At 49.8% G+C, this 19,099-nt stretch overlaps 1 protein-coding gene across 1 annotated transcript in view; it reads left to right on the forward strand.

Annotated features, from left to right (window-relative positions):
* Window positions 1–19,099, forward strand: part of ITGA9 (integrin subunit alpha 9) — a 346,914-nt gene that overhangs the window by 318,505 nt on the left and 9,310 nt on the right. The window contains exon 27 of the mRNA XM_034991993.1: window positions 11,730–11,849. Coding sequence (XP_034847884.1) covers window positions 11,730–11,849 — 120 coding nt within the window. The remainder of the gene's footprint in view (window positions 1–11,729; window positions 11,850–19,099) is intronic.

A 19,099-nucleotide genomic window follows, 5' to 3' on the forward strand; every position in this document is an offset into this window, starting at 1 on the left:
ATAAATAAATAAATAAATAAATAAATAAATAAATAAATAAATAAATAAAACGGCCCAGGTGGCCTTGGAGCCCGGAGCTCCTTCAGACTGGACCTCGATGTCCTCCCCCCAGAGGGGGCTTTCCCTTCTCGGCCTAATCAGAACCCAGAAGGAAGCCTCAGGACCACAGCCATGCTTTCACTTCTAAGGAAACCTGCCCTGTCAAGCACTCATTGCTCAGCACAGCAATTTTCTCTGAAGCCATTTCAGTTCAGTTCCCAGGCTTGGCCCTTTCAAGAAGTCAGTCCTCTGTGGAGACAGAGCACCGCATCTCCCCTTGGGATTCAGAAAAGCCCGGATTCAAATCCATCTCCCTCACATCCTAGCTGTGTGACTCTGGGTGCCAGGTAGGCTCTGCGAGCCTCAGTTTCCCCACCCATAACACGGCAAAGCTGCTTTCTACTTGCTAGAGATTTCTGCCTTTGTTCTGCACCCTACCATTGCCCCCCCAACCAAAGACACAAGCCAGGGCATCTCAACCAGAGGGGCATCACCTAACATGGTAAACAGAAGTGACTCCAAAAGGTGCCACTTATGGTCCTTTTGTTGGACTGCTTCCTGACGCAAGCTCTACAGTTTTTACAGTCACCTAGTAGTTTGCAACTTGTGCTTTACCATTTATGTGGCCAGTTACAGTTAAAATTATGTTCCACGTGGCAAGAGAGGTTTTCCCCCTTGCACCTCAAGTTACATTGAAATGTAGGATGCAGGAGAGGGTCATTGGAAGGTCACCACCATCCCCATCCTCTGCCATCATCTGAAGGTGGTCCTCCCCCTCCCCCACCACCCCCACAAGCGAGAATTCACTTATAACCATAAGGAATTGAGTAGTATGACAGCACAGTTTGCCAGAACGTGAGTCCTACTTCCTAATAGTCACCGTTTGCCTATTTACTTGATGAATACTTATTGGGGACTTGCTAAGAGCTAGCTGTTGTACTAGGCACTAGGGGTTCAATGGGGAACAATATAAACGGTCCCTGCACTCCCAGAGCTGACTGAGAGGAGAACAGATGGTAAACAGGGAAGCAAAGAGAATTTCATTTCAAACTGAGGTGAGTTCTATGGGACTAACCTGCTTTCTATTAAAGGGGGGTCAGAGAATCTTTCTCCAAGGACATTGAGACCTAGAAAGTGAGAAGGAATTCGCTGGCCAAGGATGAGGAAAAGCGCCCCAGTTTGCTGGGAGAGTTGCTTAAAGACACGAACGGCCTGCCATGTTCACAGTTCAAAGACCAGTGTGGCAAGAGCCCGGGGAACAGTGAAGATGTCCGTGGGGGGCCATGTAGGCAGGGCCATGCCATGTCACACCAGGGGGCAGTAGTGAAGGGAAGCCCCTGAGAGCTTCTGTTTGAAGCAGGGAATGGCATGATCCAATACACAGTTGACCCTTGAACAACGCAGGGGTTAGGGACACCGACCCCTGTGGCAGTCAGAAATCCACATATAACCTTTGTCTCTCCAAAAACGTAATGACTAATAGCCTACTATTGACCAGAAGCCTTACTGATAACATGAACAGTCAATTAACACGTATGCGGTATGTTATCTGTATTACGTGCTATATTCTCACAACAAAGTAAGCTAGAGAAAAGTAAATGTTGTTAAGAGAATCATAAGGGAGAGAAAATATATTTACAGCACTGTACTGTATTTATCGAGAAAAAATCCGCATATAAGTGGACCCGCACAGTTCGAACCTGTGTGGTTCAAGGGTCAACTGTAGATTCTTTAAAAATCATAGGCTGCTGTGGGGTTAGTGGATCGTAAGAAGGAAAGGTGGACATAAAAAGGCTAGTTAGAAGCTTGCAACAGTTACATGGCAAGAGGTGATGGTGGCAGAGGAGATGGAAGCAGACAGGTAGATTTCTATCAGTAAAGACGTGGCAATTTGTGCAGGTCCCATGTAGGGAATGCCTGTCCAAACGGGTTGGGAGGGATCAAATGACATCTTGATGCAAAACCCCTTGCCTGGTGCGTCCACATGGGTGGTTCAGTTAATAGTGGCTCTCACTGCAGAAAGCGATAGCCAAGGACAGTATGAACCACATGAAGAATAAGCCTCTCCTTTTGCCAAATCCTCAAGAGTCTCGGTCAGTTTATCCTAAACCAGGGATCTCTGGTTATCATCATGACTGTCATCATCGTTGTTATTTTTGTAAACAACAGAACCCACTCCTAAATTGAAATATGCTCTGGTTGAATCAGGGCTGGGGGACCTCAAATTCCCCCAGTTTTTTAATCTCCATTTCCTTTTTTTTTTAAAATATATTGTTTATTTGAGAAAGAGGGAGAGAGAGAGAGAGCAAGAGCAGGGGGAGGGGTAGAAGGAGAGGAGAAGCAGACTCCTCTGAGCAGGGAGCTTGATGCAAGACTCAATCCCAGGACCCTGGGATCATGACCTGAGCCGAAGGCAGATGCTTAACAACTGAGCCACCCAGGTGCCCCTTCTGTCCATTTCCCTTGGTGGCCTCTGTACCCTCTCACTGAATCCCTAGACTCTAGAGAGTTCTGCCATGAAAGATTGTATTTTAGGACAAGGCTGCTGTCTGGTCCATCAAATTCTTTCACTAGACATGAGTTGAACCCCCAGTGTGTGAACAAGAACCATTTTTTACCCTCCAGACTTCCACAGTGCACGTGCGCGCACACGCGTGCACACACACACACACACGTGCGCGCGTGTGTGCACATGGGTGCACACGGAGCCATGCACACAGCACGGTGTGGTTATGTGCTGAGAGTGCCTTGCTGAAGAGGTGAGGACAGGCTGCACGAAAGGAGGCATGACCCTGAACAAGCCCTGAAGGAGTGTTCCAAGTGCCAGGGGAAAGGGCAGGCACGCCACAGGAAGTCACACGGGTCCTAGGCTAGACTCTCAAGAAGCGAACTTGAGACGAGCATGTGAGCCCAGGAAAGAAGTGAGATGACGGGATAGGGAAGACGAAGGAGAGAAGGAACGATGAGGCTCAGCCTGATTCTGTGGGGAACTCTGGAATACACGTAAGACCCCAGAGTTTGTCCACCTTGAAGTGAGGAAGCTGGGCTTTCAGACCTGCTTGTCATTGGCTGGGGGCTGCCCCAGGAGGAAGTTCCAAGGGCCTTTGCTCTCTCCCAGCGTAGCCTAGGGGAAGTGGCCTCTAAATCCTGCCATCCACTGGGATGTCACATTGTGCTTGAGGACTCTGTTGTTTCAGATCCGCACGTGTCTGTTCAATTCCTATGATGTGCCCAGCATTTGATGTGATTAGCTCTGGTGACCTTCCAAACTAGGCGTCTTTACTCTATTTCCTGTTGGGGAGACTGAGGCTCCAGAAGGTGAAAAGACCTTCCAAGCTGAGGTGCCACTGCTTGTCGGTCGAAGAGCAGCACTGGCTGCTGGCTCGGCCTGTTGGCAAGTCCTGAGTCTTCCTTAATCCCGTGCTCCTCTGCCCTGGGCTGGCCCGTGGCCTTGCGCCCACACACAATGAGAACACTGTTCTCAGCAGGTGGTAGGGATCACGGTCATGGGTGGTAAGCAGCTGGCCCTTGGTCTTTAAGAGCGACCCTTGGCTCCGGTGGCCTGAGAAGCACATCATGTGCAGACTTAAGGGTCTGTTGATTCTGGAGCTCTTCCTGCTGTGGTCTGGGTCCTCACCAGATGCACAGCTTCTCATCAAGATAGTCTGGAGGTAAATGAGCTGCCCTCCCCTCCTCCCTTTAAAGAGCAGTCGTGAGGATTACACGAAGCAGTGGATATAAAACCTCTCAACGTAGGGTCTGGAACTCAGTAAGTTCCCAACAAATGTGACCCGTTATTAACAACAAAGAAATTAGCACCAGCCCAGCTCATTCCCCCCGCACATCCGAACAGAGCAAGGCTTCTCTGAACCCCGGCACCTGGCGGCCACAGTGGGTTTGACATCTCTGCGTGTCCCAGCATAAACATACAGCTTCAATCTCGCCAGATGCGCAGTTTATTTTCTATTCCTTGATGTTGTCTCCATAGGTCTCCCTGCTCCCCAGCTTCCCGCAGGCTGTGTTCTGAGAGTAGTTTAAGACATGGTTCTGCCGAGAACATTTCTTCCAGTCCCGACAGACCTTTCTCCATCCTCCCTCCCCCACCCCTCACTGGTGTAATCAGAAGCAGGTGGAAATGTCATTTCTTTGTCCCAGATGTTCTTCCCTTTCCACTTTTTATTGTACTCGAATTCCTTTTCTGTGAGACGGGTGTGAGGTTGACTGCAGAAAGCATCTTGCCATTGCAATTGACCTTCAGCCGACCTGGGTCTGAGGTTGAACCTCCCTCTGGGGCGTGTTGACTGCACTGTCTCAGCACTGGAAGCCCTCATCCAGCAGAGGCTGGGCCAGGTACACCCCACCGTGGTCATATCCTCAGGCCTTACAGAGACCCGAGCATCACCAGCTATGACATGAGGCCTATTTGCAGTGGTGGGCACGTAAAAGTTTCCAGAAACACAGAAGTGAATTGAGCACTCTTGTTTGGCTTGCCTGTTGCCTCAGCCTGGAAGTTGGCTCCCAGTGGTCCCCGGACACCAGCTTGCCAGCCTCAGGTGCATGAAACTTTACCACAGCGGGTGGGACGCCCAGTATCTGGGCCGGCTATTGCCCAGCCTGTTGTCTCTCCTCCTCAAAGCCTCTGTGGAGACAAACCCACAAGCTCCTCCTTCTCCTCTGTATTCTTTTTTTTTTTTTTTAAGATTTTATTTATTTATTTATTTATTTGAGAGAGTAAGAAACAGCATGAGAGGGGAGAGGGTCAGAGGGAGAAGCAGGCTCCCCGCTGAGCCAGGAGCCTGATGCGGGACTCAATCCCAGGACTCCGGGATCATGACCTGAGCTGAAGGCCATCGCCTAGCCAACTGGGCCACCCAGGCACCCTCCTCTGTATTCTTAGTTAACACCCAGCACATAAGCTCTCCAGCTTCAGTCCATGGCCGTGCCATCATCCATCCCTTCTATGTTCAGAACATCTGCCTCCCCGTCTCTCAGCCTCCTATCAGCCTCCACCACCAGACTCTCCCTCGTCCTCAGTCTCTTTCCCTTTCTCCTACCCTCTTCCCTACCGGAAGCATATACCTCCCGGCACCACTTCCCCTGCAACCTTGCTCCCCAGGCTGTTTGTTCCTTGAACCTGCCATGGGAAGTTCTCCCTTCTAATCTCCAGTCGTTTCTCAGCTAAGTGCTCCTGGCACACTGTGGACCATGTCCCTCCCCTGGTCAAAACCCTGCATCACAATCCCATTCCTCTTAAGATAAGGCATATGATTCCTAACACAGCCTCCAGCCCTTCCTGTCTCTCTAGCTGCATTTTGAACATCTTCCTTTGGCTTCTTGTTCATTCTGTTTGCCCCAACCCCGCTGTCTGCTGGCTCTGTCTTACCCCTGCCAAGCCCATGTCTGCCACAGGGGTTTTGCACACACTCTCCTTCTCCTTAGAATGCTGTTCCCTCCCCTCCTTTTGACTCATCACCCTAAGCTCAAGCAGTTCCCTCAGGAACTCTTTCTGACTGCTATGTCTATCTCAGAGTCTTTTATAACCATAAACCTCTCCCTCGGGGTACCTGCCAAAATTATGATTTCACATTTATGTGTCTAACTGGTCATATTCTCTAAGAGCTAGAATTTTTGTGAGAGCCAGGACCACCTGCTTAATTCATCACGGGACCCCCACAGTGCCCAGCACTTAGCAGTTGCTGCATAGACCTTTGTTAGATGGATGGATGGATGGATGGATGGATGGATGGATGGATGGATGAAAGGATAGACAGGCAGATGGATGGGATGGATGGACAGATGGTTGGATGGACAGACGGGTGGGTGGGCAGATGGATGGATGAATGGCCAGAACTCCCTGCCAAGAAATCACATTTGCAAATATATTTTTGAGATAGAGAGACAGGAAGCACACTCAGAGACTCCAGCTTCGAACCCCAGCCTCTCTTGTTGCAGACTGAATCATAGTCATGCTTCATCTCGTGCTATAGCCAAGAGGACACTGAATTTATTAATGTGTGCATTCATGAATCACATCATGAATCACGATCCTGGTTTAGGCGACAGGAGGACATACATTTGAAACCTTATTCTATAAGAATTCACAGGGTGCTGGAATCCATCAACAGGGAGATACATCATTACCTAACAGAGTGAGAAGGACTTAAGGCCAGGACTGCCAAGTGCTTAGCTGTGGTTTTAAAACTAAATGTTGTGGAGCCAAGGGTTCCCTTGAGCCAGTTCAGGGCCTGCCGGGGCTGGGGTAAGGAGGGACAGGTTTGGGAAGGGGGGCTGAGCAGGCTGGGCTCTGGCTGCCTACCTTCTTAACAACCAGAGAACCTCCACATTTTTCTGTTTGGGACACTGGGATACCACAGTAGTTCTCCTCTGCTAAAAGAGGTGCTGTTTCCAAAAGCTCAGCGAATGAATGACTAATTCTGCCAAAAAGAGGGGTAGGTCAGGCTTCTTGGAACAGGAGATGTTGGAGCAGAGTTTCTCTTTCTCAATTTTTTTTTTTTAACTTGGCTTTAAAATGCTCAGTTAAGAAAAAATTTTAATAACAAAAAGGTAGAAAAAAGAAAAAAATGCCCATAATATCAAAAAGCACCTGTGTACTTTTGAAACTTCCTACCATTTTTCTGCAAAGCTAATGTCTTCTAGATATTAAATTGATGTTCTCATTTTTTCACTTAATGTTGTAATATTTATCATTTTTCCCATGTTATCATGTTTTCAAAAGTATTTAAAACATGGAAATCAGGCAAAAAGATGGTTGCATGTCCTTCTGATGGTAGGCTGGAACATTCCCTAGCTCCTTTCGACTCAAAGTATGGACGAGCGGTATTAGCACCACCAAGGAGCTAATTTGAAATGTGGAATCTCGGGCCCCAACCCAGACTTGTAACCAGGTTCTGCATGTGAATCTTGGACACTTTGAAATCTGAGAAAAGGTTTAGCAGGCCTGCCTAACTCTCTAGGGCCTGGATTCTGTGAAGTTACAAGTTGATGGTAGAAGACTGATCAGTTATAAATTATGCCTTTTGCCAGTAAAGGTGAAAATGATTTCTCTGGCAGAAAATAAAATCCCAAAGGTTGTAGTTCAGCGCCCTATGGGGTTTTACCCAGTCTTGTATCTGATTTACAGATCCTTCTTTGAACTAGTTTCACCATCCTGCTGATCCCCCTCAATAATGAATTAAATACATCTTTAACATGTGTTCACTCTGTATTTGTAGGAGAGGCATGTCTTCAGCTTTTTGAAAATTGTGCTTTGACAGCCAAATTTATTATCATCCTTTTTAAAACTGCTCTATGGGATTCCACTTTGTGATCGACCATAATTATCTCTTACTTATCTGTTGCCCTATTGTTAGGCATTGAGGAAATCTCATTCTGTACCAGTATAAATAATTGTACAGTGAACATCTTTGAAGACAAAAGTTTTTCTATATTTTATGTTTCTTCACCTTTGAGTAAATTTTCAAGTATAGAATTAATGGACCAAAAGGCATGCAAATTTTTAAGATGAGCAATATTGGAGTTTGCCGAGTGGACAAGAATGGAAGGGCATTCCAGGTGGCCAGAGCGTGGGCCTCACAGGCAAGATGACACAGACTGGCTAGAATGTGAATGGCTGCCCTGTGAGGGGCTGGCAAGGTAGGAAAGAGACCAGATGTAAAGAGCCCGGGACCCTGGATGGTGTATTCACATCCAGAGTGTAGGCAGAGAAGCAAAAGAAGACCTGCATTTAGAAAGACACTCCTAACAGCGGGGGTCCTCCCCAGGGCTCCTGAAATGGTGGCGTGAGAGCCGACCAGGCCTGACCTGGGGCAGAGACCGGGGATGGAAACAAGAAGACAGAAAAGATACATGGAAAGGTCCAGGGGCTTGACCAGGGTCACCAGCTCCTCAGTGGTGGAAACAAGGCTTCACGGTCACTGCTTTTTGACTCCCCCCTGGAGTCCAGCAGCTGTGCCTTCCTTTGGAGTCTTATTTGAGATGTGACTTCTTAAAACTGCAGGACGCTCTTGATTTTCTCCCCCAAATAGGCTTATTAGAGTCTTGACATGCAGTGACCAGCTTTGCCAAAGCACAAGAAGGGGAACAGCATCACTAAAAATAAGAAGGATTAAACACACATTCCGGGGAAGTGACAGGGCATTCTTGTGGAATTTGTTAGACTAAACTGCAGTGGATACTCTTGACTGTGTCTGTATCCACAAAACCAGAGCTCCGGCGCAGCTTTGCGGGGATGCAGATTTCGAACAGCAAGGGGACAGCAGCGTTCCCGAGAAGCCACTGGGGCTCTCGAAGGAGGTGGACTATGGCCGGCCCGCCCTGAGCTCACAGCCTGCCTCAGCAACTCACTGTCAAGGAGGCTTCGCAGCCTCTTGTTACCTGACCAAGCACTGGGCCCCTTCACAACACTGTCTGATTTTCCCTTTAGACCCCTCCCCCGCCATTTCACAAAGGGGTAAACTGAGAGCAGTACCTTGGTTCCCTAAAGTCGTACCTGTTGGCCACAGTGCCTCAAGGTTCATCTGTACAAGACACCATGAGAGCTTGTGGGAGGTGATTCAGTCCACAGCTTTTTGGGGGGCAAGAACCCAAAGGCACGCATCTGTCTTTAAAGACAGGAATCTCTAGTCTGATCCAGATACAAAATAGTGGGCGTATGATGAGTGACTTCAGAACCCCTTTCTGGGCCACTACCTCCCACCTCCCTTCAGGACTGCTCCATGTTGGAAAACCACTCTTGGTGACAGCCCCTAAAGGGAGAGGATGGATAAATAGATTGTGGTGTATTCACACTACGCGGTTCTGTACAGCAAGGAGCATAAACATGCTACAACATGGATGAGTCCCCCAAACATGATGTTGAGAGAAAGAAGCCAGACGCAAAGGACCCCTGGGTGGCTCAGTCGGCTAAGCGTCTGCCTTCGGTTCAGGTCATGGTCCCAGGGTCCTGGGATTGAGTCCCGCATGGGGGTCCTGCTCAGCAGGGGAGTCTGCTCCTCCCCCTGCCTCTGCTCCTCCCGCTGTTCATGCTTTCACAAGCGTTCGTTCTTTCTCTCTCTCTCTCAAATAAATAAATAAAATCTTAAAAAAAAAAAAAAAAAAAAAAGCCAGACATAGGAGTTTACACTGTGCCGTCCCAGATATACTGAGGACAAAATTAGGTGCAGCTAATCTAGGCCCTGAGAAGTCAGGCTAGTGGTTACCCTTGATGTAGGTATTAGCAGGAAAGGGATGTAAAGGGGGCGTCTCGGGGTCTGGACATGTTCTGTTTTTATTCTGGGTGCTGATCACACATGTGCATTTAACATGCAGTATATAAAAATTTAGTGAGCTGTGCACTTGTGTTATGTTCACTCTTCTGTATGCATCTTAGACATCAATAAATGGTTTTTCAAAATTAAAGAGTCACCAAGCATGCATGACCTCAAAAATCTCTTCCTGCCAGCACTGATGGAAAAATTGCCTTCTGTTTGTCAAGGTTGGGCTCTGCCAGGTGTTAGGCTCAGGGCTCTGTGCACATTGTCCCTTGAATTCTCTCGGGAGGTGCTGTTTTACCCCTAGTTTGCAGATGAGAGAAATGCGGCTCAGAGAGGGAAAGTACCTTGCCCAAGGTCACACAGCCAGTGAGTATGTGCCACAAGGTGGCCTCCTTTCCATTCCCAGAATGACTACTGTGTTTGTAGGCAGTTTTCTTTCACTTGTCCCCATGCAGGAAGGGATGGTCTCTGCTCTGCCTGGTCTTCCTTGAGATAATGTTCTGGATTCAGGGTCTGCAGGTGTGACTGTGGCAGCTCATCTGCCTCCTGAATGACCATCCACCCCTCCCCCAGCACACACCCCCCCTCCTACTGCAGCTGTGGGGATGGACACAGGGAGATGGAGATGCTCGTATTTGCCTTCCTTATCACCAGGGCACAGACAACAAATGATCCATTGAACCAACCGGTAGTCTTTAAGAAGAGCCACCTGCAGCTGGGCGCTCTGTGGTGTCATGTTAACCAGCTCAGATTTTGGGGGTCTGGGGGTTGGCTAGACCTGAGTTCAAATCCTGACTCTGTACTTAAGTGACATGGCCCAGAGCAAAAGGCTGTCCTCTCTGGGCCTCGATGGTCCCCCTCTGTGAAGTGGATGTTGAAGCCCTCACTGGGTGGCTGCGTGAACCTGGACAGGAGATTGTAAGAAAAGCACCGACGACCGCTTGGGAAGAATTAGAGAGCTGGGAGCCAGGCCCTAAAAGGGGACATAAACAGTGCTGGTCACTGTAAATCAGTACTGTGCCCCATCACCCCGTGTGGCTTGCGGGGGGCGGGGTGGGCTCCCGGGATAAGCGAGGCTTCCCAGCAGAGGCAGAGCCTCAGCTAGCCTCCAGCATCCAGCTGGGTTTAAATAGGCTTTCCCCAAGGAGGGGATGACCCAGCTTGGACAAAGACCTGGGGTGGGCCAGCCGGGCAGCCAGGGGAGATGAGGACTACCCAGTGCTGGGATTTTCGTCTCTTTTGCAGCAAGCTTGAGTGGGCAGGGGATGGTAGGGAAGGTTACCGGGCAGTAAGGACACAATGGATGCTTTAAATTCTACAAAACCAAACTCCACTGTGACCAGTAAGGCTAAAGCAGAGCCAAAGGGTACAATTAGTGTTAATACCTATTAAGCAATTGGTTCTCTGGCAGGAGGGTGGGGGGCCCTGACCCGTCTGCCAGTTTCCTCAGTGTAAATACTCGCACACGGCAGGGCATCTGGGTGGCTCAGTCGTTAAGCGTCTGCCTTCAGCTCAGGTCATGATCCCGGGGTCCTGGGATCGAGTCCCACATCGGGCTCCCTGCTCAGCGGGAAGCCTGCTTCTCCGTCTCCCACTCCCCCTGCTTGTGTTCCCTCTCTCGCTGTGTCTCTTTCTGTCAAATAAATAAAAAATAAATTTAAAAAATCTTAAAAAAATAAATAAATACTCGCACACGGCCCATTTCAGGCCACCACTGCAGTGTCGTCACTAGATGTGGGGCGAAGAAGAGAAGCACCCAGTTGGCTCTTGCAGGCTGATGGCCGGTTCCGGCACACCGCTGAGTTTCCATAAAACTTGGGGAAACTTGCCTCACTGTGGCATGGGCTGGGATTACATATGGCTCCCGTGGAAACCCAGAGCCCAGCGCTTCAGGAGTGAGGGCCTACTGTGTGCGAGGCCATGAGACCCGAGACAGATGGTGTCCCGGCCCTGGTGGAGCGACAGTCTGTCAGGCAGTTGGCATTGATAAATGATTGCACTAAGCTACAGGTGAGGTGCGCATTGGGGAAGAGCACGGTTTTACATGGAGGGCATGCTCACGTCCTTCGTTGCAAAACCCTAATAAAAGGGAGACTGTCGTTGCCTGAATCAAGAACGGAGTGCGTCCTCTGAGGCCTTTACCACACTTATGTTCACTTCATGATACTGAAGTCAGGCTTGTTGTTGTGACAACCCTTGCAAGAACTGGGGCTTGGATTTCAAGTGCTTTTCCAATCCCAGTGAAAAATCCATCAGTCTACAAGCAGAAAGGCACTGAACCAAAATCCAGTCTTTGGTCACAACAGTCTGGACACATCTGTAGTTCCCTCCAGACGTCAAGCCCAGGCCTGGCTCTGTCATGCTCTGGGTACTTCTGTTTGACAATTGTCCCCCATCCCCTTCTGCTTTGCCTCCTAGGTGGTCTTCGAAGCCTTGCACAATCTGGAGCCCCGGGGCTATGTGGTGGGGTGGATCATTGCCATAAGTTTGCTGGTGGGAGTCCTCATCTTCCTGCTGCTGGCTGTACTGCTCTGGAAGGTGAGTGTGGCGATCGATTGCGGGGCCCCGTGGAGCCCCCACACATGGATGCCCAGCCCTCCGCCTCACCAGAGGGAGAGCTCTTGGAAGAAGTTTCCTGTTAGAACATCCCACACGGTGCAGGTACAGTGGGAGGGAGGGCAGTGTCCCCTGCAGGCTCGGATGGAATCTTGGCCCCTCTTGAGGCCATTCATACCCGAGGGCTGGACCTTTAGATGGAGAACAGACATCTCAGCCCCGCTCTGTTCTTACCTTCTCGCTGGTCCTAACAGGAGGGTGGGAGGATGGGAGCCTGACTCCACGACAGAAGCCTGGGGAGGAACAGCGGCGCTTGGGGTGGTTCACCATTTACTTGGGAAAAACACACACATACACACACACACACGCACACACACAAGCAAAGGGACTGCAGGACAGTTCTTTGTTCTCTACCCATGGGGAATACGAAAAGGGTTTCTGCCCCCGAAGGCTCGGGTACCTCAGCTGAGCTAAAGTCCGGAGTTCTGCCTGGGGAGCTGTGGGGTCCATTCTCCCAACCCTTGTAGGTGAGCCAAGAGATAGATTTGCCCTGCCTCCTTCCCCAGGGCACACCTGCCCATCCTTCTTGCCTCCTGTCACTTTCTCAAGGAGAAGGGGGGTGTCCTCACCCCAAGTCCGAGATGGTTTCTTTGCCTCACACTCTCAGAGATCTGGAGTCCATTTGCTTCAGTGCCTCTATATTCATTAGTAACAACCTCAGGATCATTATCTAACGAAGGTGCGTCTCTTCCGCTGCACAGTAGCGTTCCAGGTGAGGGGAGCCCGTGGCTGTCCTTGTGTCTCCAGCTGCTAGAATAGCACCAGGGACCACAGCTGGGGCTTGCTGCCACCAAAGCCTTGCTTTTCCATGGTTCCTTCTGGGTTTCAAATGCAGGTGGAAACGGCCTCTTACATCATGATGGACGGATGCTTTAGATTCAAATCATTACCTGCTTTGGGATTACAAAATAATTTGTATTCATCCATCAGACATTGTAACAAGTCAGTGAGAAACAAAAAAAAAAGGTTGTAAAGCACTCAGGAGTCCACATCCCAGAATAACCGTGATGAACAGTGTTGTCTCTTCTTGACCTTCCTCGCTGCATAAAGATGTTGAACAAGCACACTCATGGCATCTACTTATGTTTGACTAGGATGTTGAATTTTCCAGTAATGTACTCGATATATTTTGAGGTACAAGACCTCTAAAGTCAAAACTGTGGGTTTGAACTGTGGGTTCGAAAAAAATAATAATATACTTTTATCCAAGAAGTCTAGAAGCAGGAAAAACTGTTTTTATTACACATTTTTCAGACTCACAATTGGACTCATTGCTTTAAATTTAGAGCTACGTCACGTGAAAAAGTGTCTGGAGGTTTCATGAAAAATATATTGAGCACATGACTTAAAGATAAGTTTATCTTATGTTCCCATGCTTTTCAGACATTCCATGTACTCTTTTTCAGCCTGTTCTTCCCCGAACACAGTGCTCTGAACTTCTTTCCATGTCTTTGAAAACCCCCTTCCAGCACAGTCATGAGGCTGCAGTGTCTGCCCTCGCTCATCCAGCCCCAGGACACGGGAATTTAGGTGGTTCCTTGTTTCACACCTCCTTTAACAGTGCCACAGTGACTATCCTAAGAGCTAAATATTTGCACAAATCCTTCATTATATACTTAAGATGAAACCCTAGAAATGGAATTACTGAGTCAAAGGAAACACACACTTGAAGCCTTTTATCATATACTGCAAATTGCCTCTAGAGAGGTTATACCAATTCACCCTCCCACAAGCACTGTATCAAAAGTGTCCATTTTCCTATATATTTGCCAAGAGTGGATATTACCTTTTTTTTAAAAAAAAAAAAAAATCTGCCAATTTGTCATTTGTTTAATCTGCGTGGCCAGATAGGTGCTCAACTCCCCCCTCTCTCCTCCAACTCCTTCCTGCCCGACTGCCTCTGGTCTGTGGGTGGAGAACAAAGCCAGCTCAGTGTTTGGGATCTTAGAAGACAGAAAGGGCTTTGGTTGGGGGTGGGGGGGGTAGTTCTTCCTTCTGCCTTTGTCTGGGCTCTTCAGATGAGAGGAAGTCCTCCAAGGCTGGGTGCGTGAGACCAGACAGGGACACAGAGTGGGGAGTGTGGTGGCCATGCCCCATTCCAGCTCATGACGAGAACGCTGTCCTTCTGGCCACCGACCTTGGCTCTGCCACTCAGGGGTGTGTCCCAACGCTGTGTACACGCTCTTCCCTCCTCCCACCTGCCACCTGCTTGGCTTTGCTTCTGTTGTGTTTATTTAAAGAGTGCAATTGCAGGAGATGGCTGTCATGGGGTAGCCAGGACCCTGATGTCACCCAGCTATATGGGATCCAAAGAGCCAGGACCTGAGAAGGCAGACACCACCCTCTGCCACAGACTGGGAGAGAGGGCAGAGTCTTGGCAGTCAATCAGTGGCATTAGCCCCATGCAAGGTCTTGCCATGACCAATGAGGCTGGAAGAGGATGGTCTAAAACAGCTTTACGGAAGCAGTTGAATGATGCCATGGGCTCAAAACTACTTTGCTCATCATCCAAAAGCAGTATTTCATTTCAGCTCACATGTGTTGACCACTTGCTCTGAACCAAACACTGGGTAGGTACCTGGATACAGCGATGAGTGTGACTCCTCCCTGCCCTTGAACACTTCACCATGTAGCACGCAGACCTATAAGTATAATAGTGGGTGATGAGTGTGCACAAGCTTCTCTGGAAACTGAGAAGAAGGTGCCGTTAATCCCCCACCCCAAGGGGCAATGTCTAAAGGCCATAGAGTACCATGTGGGAGGAGAGCGCAGCACTTTGCAGGCTGACGGCTGCGCACTAGAACCTGGCGCTCGCGCTCACCAGCTGTGCGGCTTGGGAGCATCGCCCCCTCTGACCCTTAGTTTCCTCCTCGGTAAAACAGAGACCCTAACCTCTAGCGTGAGCTATAGAAAAGACGCAGGCAAAATGCTTAGCACTGAGCTTCTAACACATTGAAGCACCTGAGAAAAGTCAGAGGACATTTCACAAATGAGTTGTCATTCAAGTCTGACCTTGGATGTGGTGTGAGTTTTCCAGGCAGGGAAGGGCAGGTGGATATTCCCTCCAGAAGGAAGAGAAGGTGAGAAAGTAAGCAGCATTGTGGCGAGGTGTGTCATGGGAGGGCAGGGTGGGGGATCTGGAGGCAGAGCAGTGGCATGGCCAGATCTGTTTCAGGAGACAGGTCTGGGGACAGAATGGGGGCGAGGGCAGTCGCCATGATGGAGGGGAGGAGAGCAAATTAGAGCAGGCAGGCCTTGGTGGCCGGTGGGACTGAGGAGGTCGGAAGGAAGGAAAGTAGCAGTCCTTTGCTGTTTTTAGCTTAGACGATGGATGGTTTCCCTTAGCCAGAGTAAGGAAGGCAGATTTGAAATTATTTTGGAAAAAGAGCTGCTTGGTATGAGGAATTCTGAGTGTGGGGTGCCTATAGGAGACTAGACTGGGCTTGAGTCACTCCCAGTCCCTCTCACCTAGCAGGGGGAAGGTCAGCAGAAGGACATTCCTGTCACCTCACTGGTCTGGCCAGCTTTCCCTTCAGTTTCCAGGGCCGAACATACTTATCTCAGGCGTCACCAAGGCCCTTTCTTCCAGTTGCAAAAACAAACAAACAAAAACAGAAATCCATTCACAGCCACTTAAGCAAGAAAGAGAATTCTAAGAATGCAAGGGTACACATAGACCCCAAAGGAAACAGGTACATGCAGACCCACAAAGCATCCAGAAGCCAAGCGAGACAACCCCTTCTTCCCATCACTCCCTTCGTCCCACACAGCCCCTCACCACTGCCCCTCTGCACACCTGCATCACATTCTCCCAGAGCAGACCTGCCTCTCCACACTGCCCTCCACCCCTCCTGTGAAGTATATCTCAGTGGCTTCTAGCCCCAGCCACGGATTGATCAGCCACCTCTCATTCCCAGTTCTGCAAGTCTGGGGGAGAGAACGTCCACCACTGTGGCTGGAGGCAGGGTGTCGGGCCGAATCTCATAAAAGAAGGAAATTAGGCAGCTTCCCCAAAGGCATTCACTGCAGCAAGGTTTCACAGTTGGTGGTGGTGCTGTTGCCCACACTGTGGGCTTTATACTGTACCATGGAACCACTGCTGCGTAACGAACTGCCCCCAAGTTGAGTGGCTCTCAACAGCCATTACATTATATCTTACGAGCGTATGGGTCAGAAATCCAGGAAGGGTTTAGCTGGGTGATTCTTCTGCTCCCCGTGACATTGAGTGGGGTCACTCGGTGGCATTTACCTGGTGGCTGGCCTGGTCTGAGGAATTCAGTTCACTCACATTTGCTGGCACTTGGTGAAGATGGCTGGGAGGCCGGAATCAGCTGAGCCCTCCTCTCTCCCCATGTAGATCACACCTCCCCAGGGAGGAGCCTCTCTTCTTACGTGGTGGCTTTGGCCCCAAAAGAGCATGGTAGAAGCTGCTGGTTCTCTTAAAGCCTGGCCCAGAACTGGCATTGCACCATACTCTGTTGGTCAGAGCAGTCACATGGCAGCCCAGATGCAAGGGAAGGGAAATGGACCCCACATCTCAATAGGAAGAGTGGCAGAGGGTTTGGGGCCACCTTTCATCTGCCACCTTCATGATGTTCAGAAATACGGGCAGACTCTTAATCTTTTCTTTGAAGGTCACCATTGTTTTAAAGTATTTGAAACCTCAGTTCTTCCATAGTGTCATAGATAAAATCCCAATTGAGCTTCTTTAGGGAAAGGGAATAAAAGTAAATCTTGGTGCAACATTCATGACTGCACGCAGCCTTCAGAGTGGGTAATCTCTTCAGGCAAAGCTGCAAGGCAGGAGGGAGGTTGGCAGAGGGAGTTTCTTCAAGAAAAACCTCTTCCTTCTTAAATGGCTAAGTATGATGACTTTGGAAGAGGTTGAAAATGGCAAGCGAAATGTAGGATTATTTTGAAGACCTACATATTCCCAAACTTCACCTACAGACCCCCTATCCACTGTGATTCCTGGGTCTACAACCTAAGAATGATGCCTTCCGCATAGTGAATAGAGACCTAAAGCATATTGACAGTCCAGTGCGTAGAAGTCTGTTGATTAGTTGGACTAAGGCCAGCCTAATAGTTAACTCCCATGGGAGGTCTTCATGGTCCGGGCTTATTGCCATGGTTCATATGTAATTCCCTCCCTCCTGTCAAGGGGAAAGCCACGGAGTGGCACCAAGTTGCCACTGCTGGCCAGGACCAGCTTCACGAGGGCCTTTGAAGACAAGTGAGCACCGTTCAAGTCCTCTGCCTTTATGGAGCCACATCTCCTGAAGGTCCCTTGAGAGTAGCCCCTGACCTTGCTACCTTGGTTGCTTGCCATTGCCTTGAGCTGATGAGCCAGAAATGGTTGTTCCCCAGGATGTGCCACATAGACACGGATCGTAGCGTGGTGCTGAAAACGGAACAGAGCACGTGGCCGTGCTGATGCGTTCTCTGTGCCACCCAGGCCAGGGGGTCAGCACGCTATACATTTGAAGGATGGCTAGTGCCTTCATTCGTCAGACAGCATTGGGTCCCTACTGGGTGACAGGCTCTGGGTAGAGGGACATGGTTAACCAAAGAGCCCTTATTCAGCCTGGAAGACCTCTGGGAAATGTGGTTAAGTGACCAGACATGGTGGTCGAGCCAAGTACATACACCCGGAGAGGTGAGCAGGACGTGGCCGGCTGAAGGGGCTGAGCCACCATCTCCTGAGCCCTCCTGCACGTCACTGTGGTGCTAACGTGCCCGTCATCCACCGATCATCTACAATAGAAACCCCTTACAGGTCTGCGGATGCCTTTTCCAGAGCGGGACCCCAGGCTCCCTGCCTACTGCTCAGCTTCCCTCTCTGCCTCTGCCTCTGGGCAGACCCCAGGGCCTTCTCGAAGGTCCACCGGCTCACATCCCAGGCGCTCTCAGGCTTGGCGGCAGCAGGCCCTGGCTCGGGCACAAAATCCACAACCAGGGCCCCCGAGCTAACCAGACCCTTCTTCAAATACTGAAATGGGTCTTAATCAGCTTTCCCAAAGCTGGGATGTTAGCAGACCCTGGGAGCCGTAATTTAAACTTTCTGTGTGAGGATTACAGTAGCCTGCCAAACCACCACTCAGGAAGAAAACTTTGAAATGTGAAACTCTTTTAAGGCAGAACAATCCAGATGAGTTCCCCTCTCCTTGCCTTTAGCTCCTGACAGGGTTTGAAGCTGCCTGGGCCCTGGGCCTCAGACCTCTTCACAACAATCCTAAAGGCCTGTTTATAGAAGAAAGTGCAATTGCCCAGAGGTACAGCAGGTCTCACAACCTTGTGTGGGACTCGCACATTAAGAAGTGCCTTCAGGTCCTGAAGGCAGCCTCTGAGTCAAGTGGCAAGAGAGTGAAGATGCGGGGATGTCCTTCCTTTAGAAGAAAGAGCCTCATTTAGGGCCCCCCCCCCTGCTTCTTTGTCCCTCCCGCCCTTGGGCAGTTTGCCTAAACACCAGGAACCTTTTCCCTCCCTCCTCTTTGCCCCTTTTGCAAGCTGAGATGCCTTGAGGCAAAGGGAAGTGACCAGGCCCTTCCCAAAAAGGCCGGGACCCCCTGGCTCTTCCCTTTCCCAAGCAGTGAGGAGGCAGGCCTTGGCAGGAAAGGGTGGCCTTGACCCCTCCGCAGGGCCTGTTCCAAGAGCCTGCTGCTTTAACGCTGGCTTTGGGTTCATGGTTTTTGTTTGAGAGCAGTGTTACTTGACCTCAAGCAGAAACACTTAGGAAAATAAATCTGTAAAATGGCTCAGAGAATGTGTAAGGTTTGGCAGCCCCTCCAGGGGTCACTGGGTTATCACCTTCCCTCCAACCAGACTGTGGGAACCCATCCTTGCTTCTCCTCCAGAGAAAGAAGACACAGATACATGCATGTGTGCGTCCACACACGCACAAACGTCCTTCACACCATATCAATTAAAACCATGTGCCAGAGACCCTCGGTGGGGACTTATTTATGCTCAGAAGTAAATACTGGGCTGATATGCCGCACTGTTGACATCTCAAGACAGAGACATGCTGTGTAAACACTCAAGTAACTGAAGAGACCCATAAACATGAGGCCGCGAGTTAGTCCAAAGAAGGAGTGTGTCTGAGGTCCTTGGAATCGCTGCCCAAGAGGCCACCCAAGGGCCAGGAAGGCGGGGGTGGGGATCTCACAGGAGGC

Source organism: Mirounga leonina, unplaced genomic scaffold (genome assembly GCF_011800145.1).
Source record: "Mirounga leonina isolate KUSES-001 unplaced genomic scaffold, KU_Mleo_1.0 Mir_115, whole genome shotgun sequence".
NCBI classification, from domain to species: Eukaryota; Metazoa; Chordata; class Mammalia; order Carnivora; family Phocidae; genus Mirounga; species Mirounga leonina.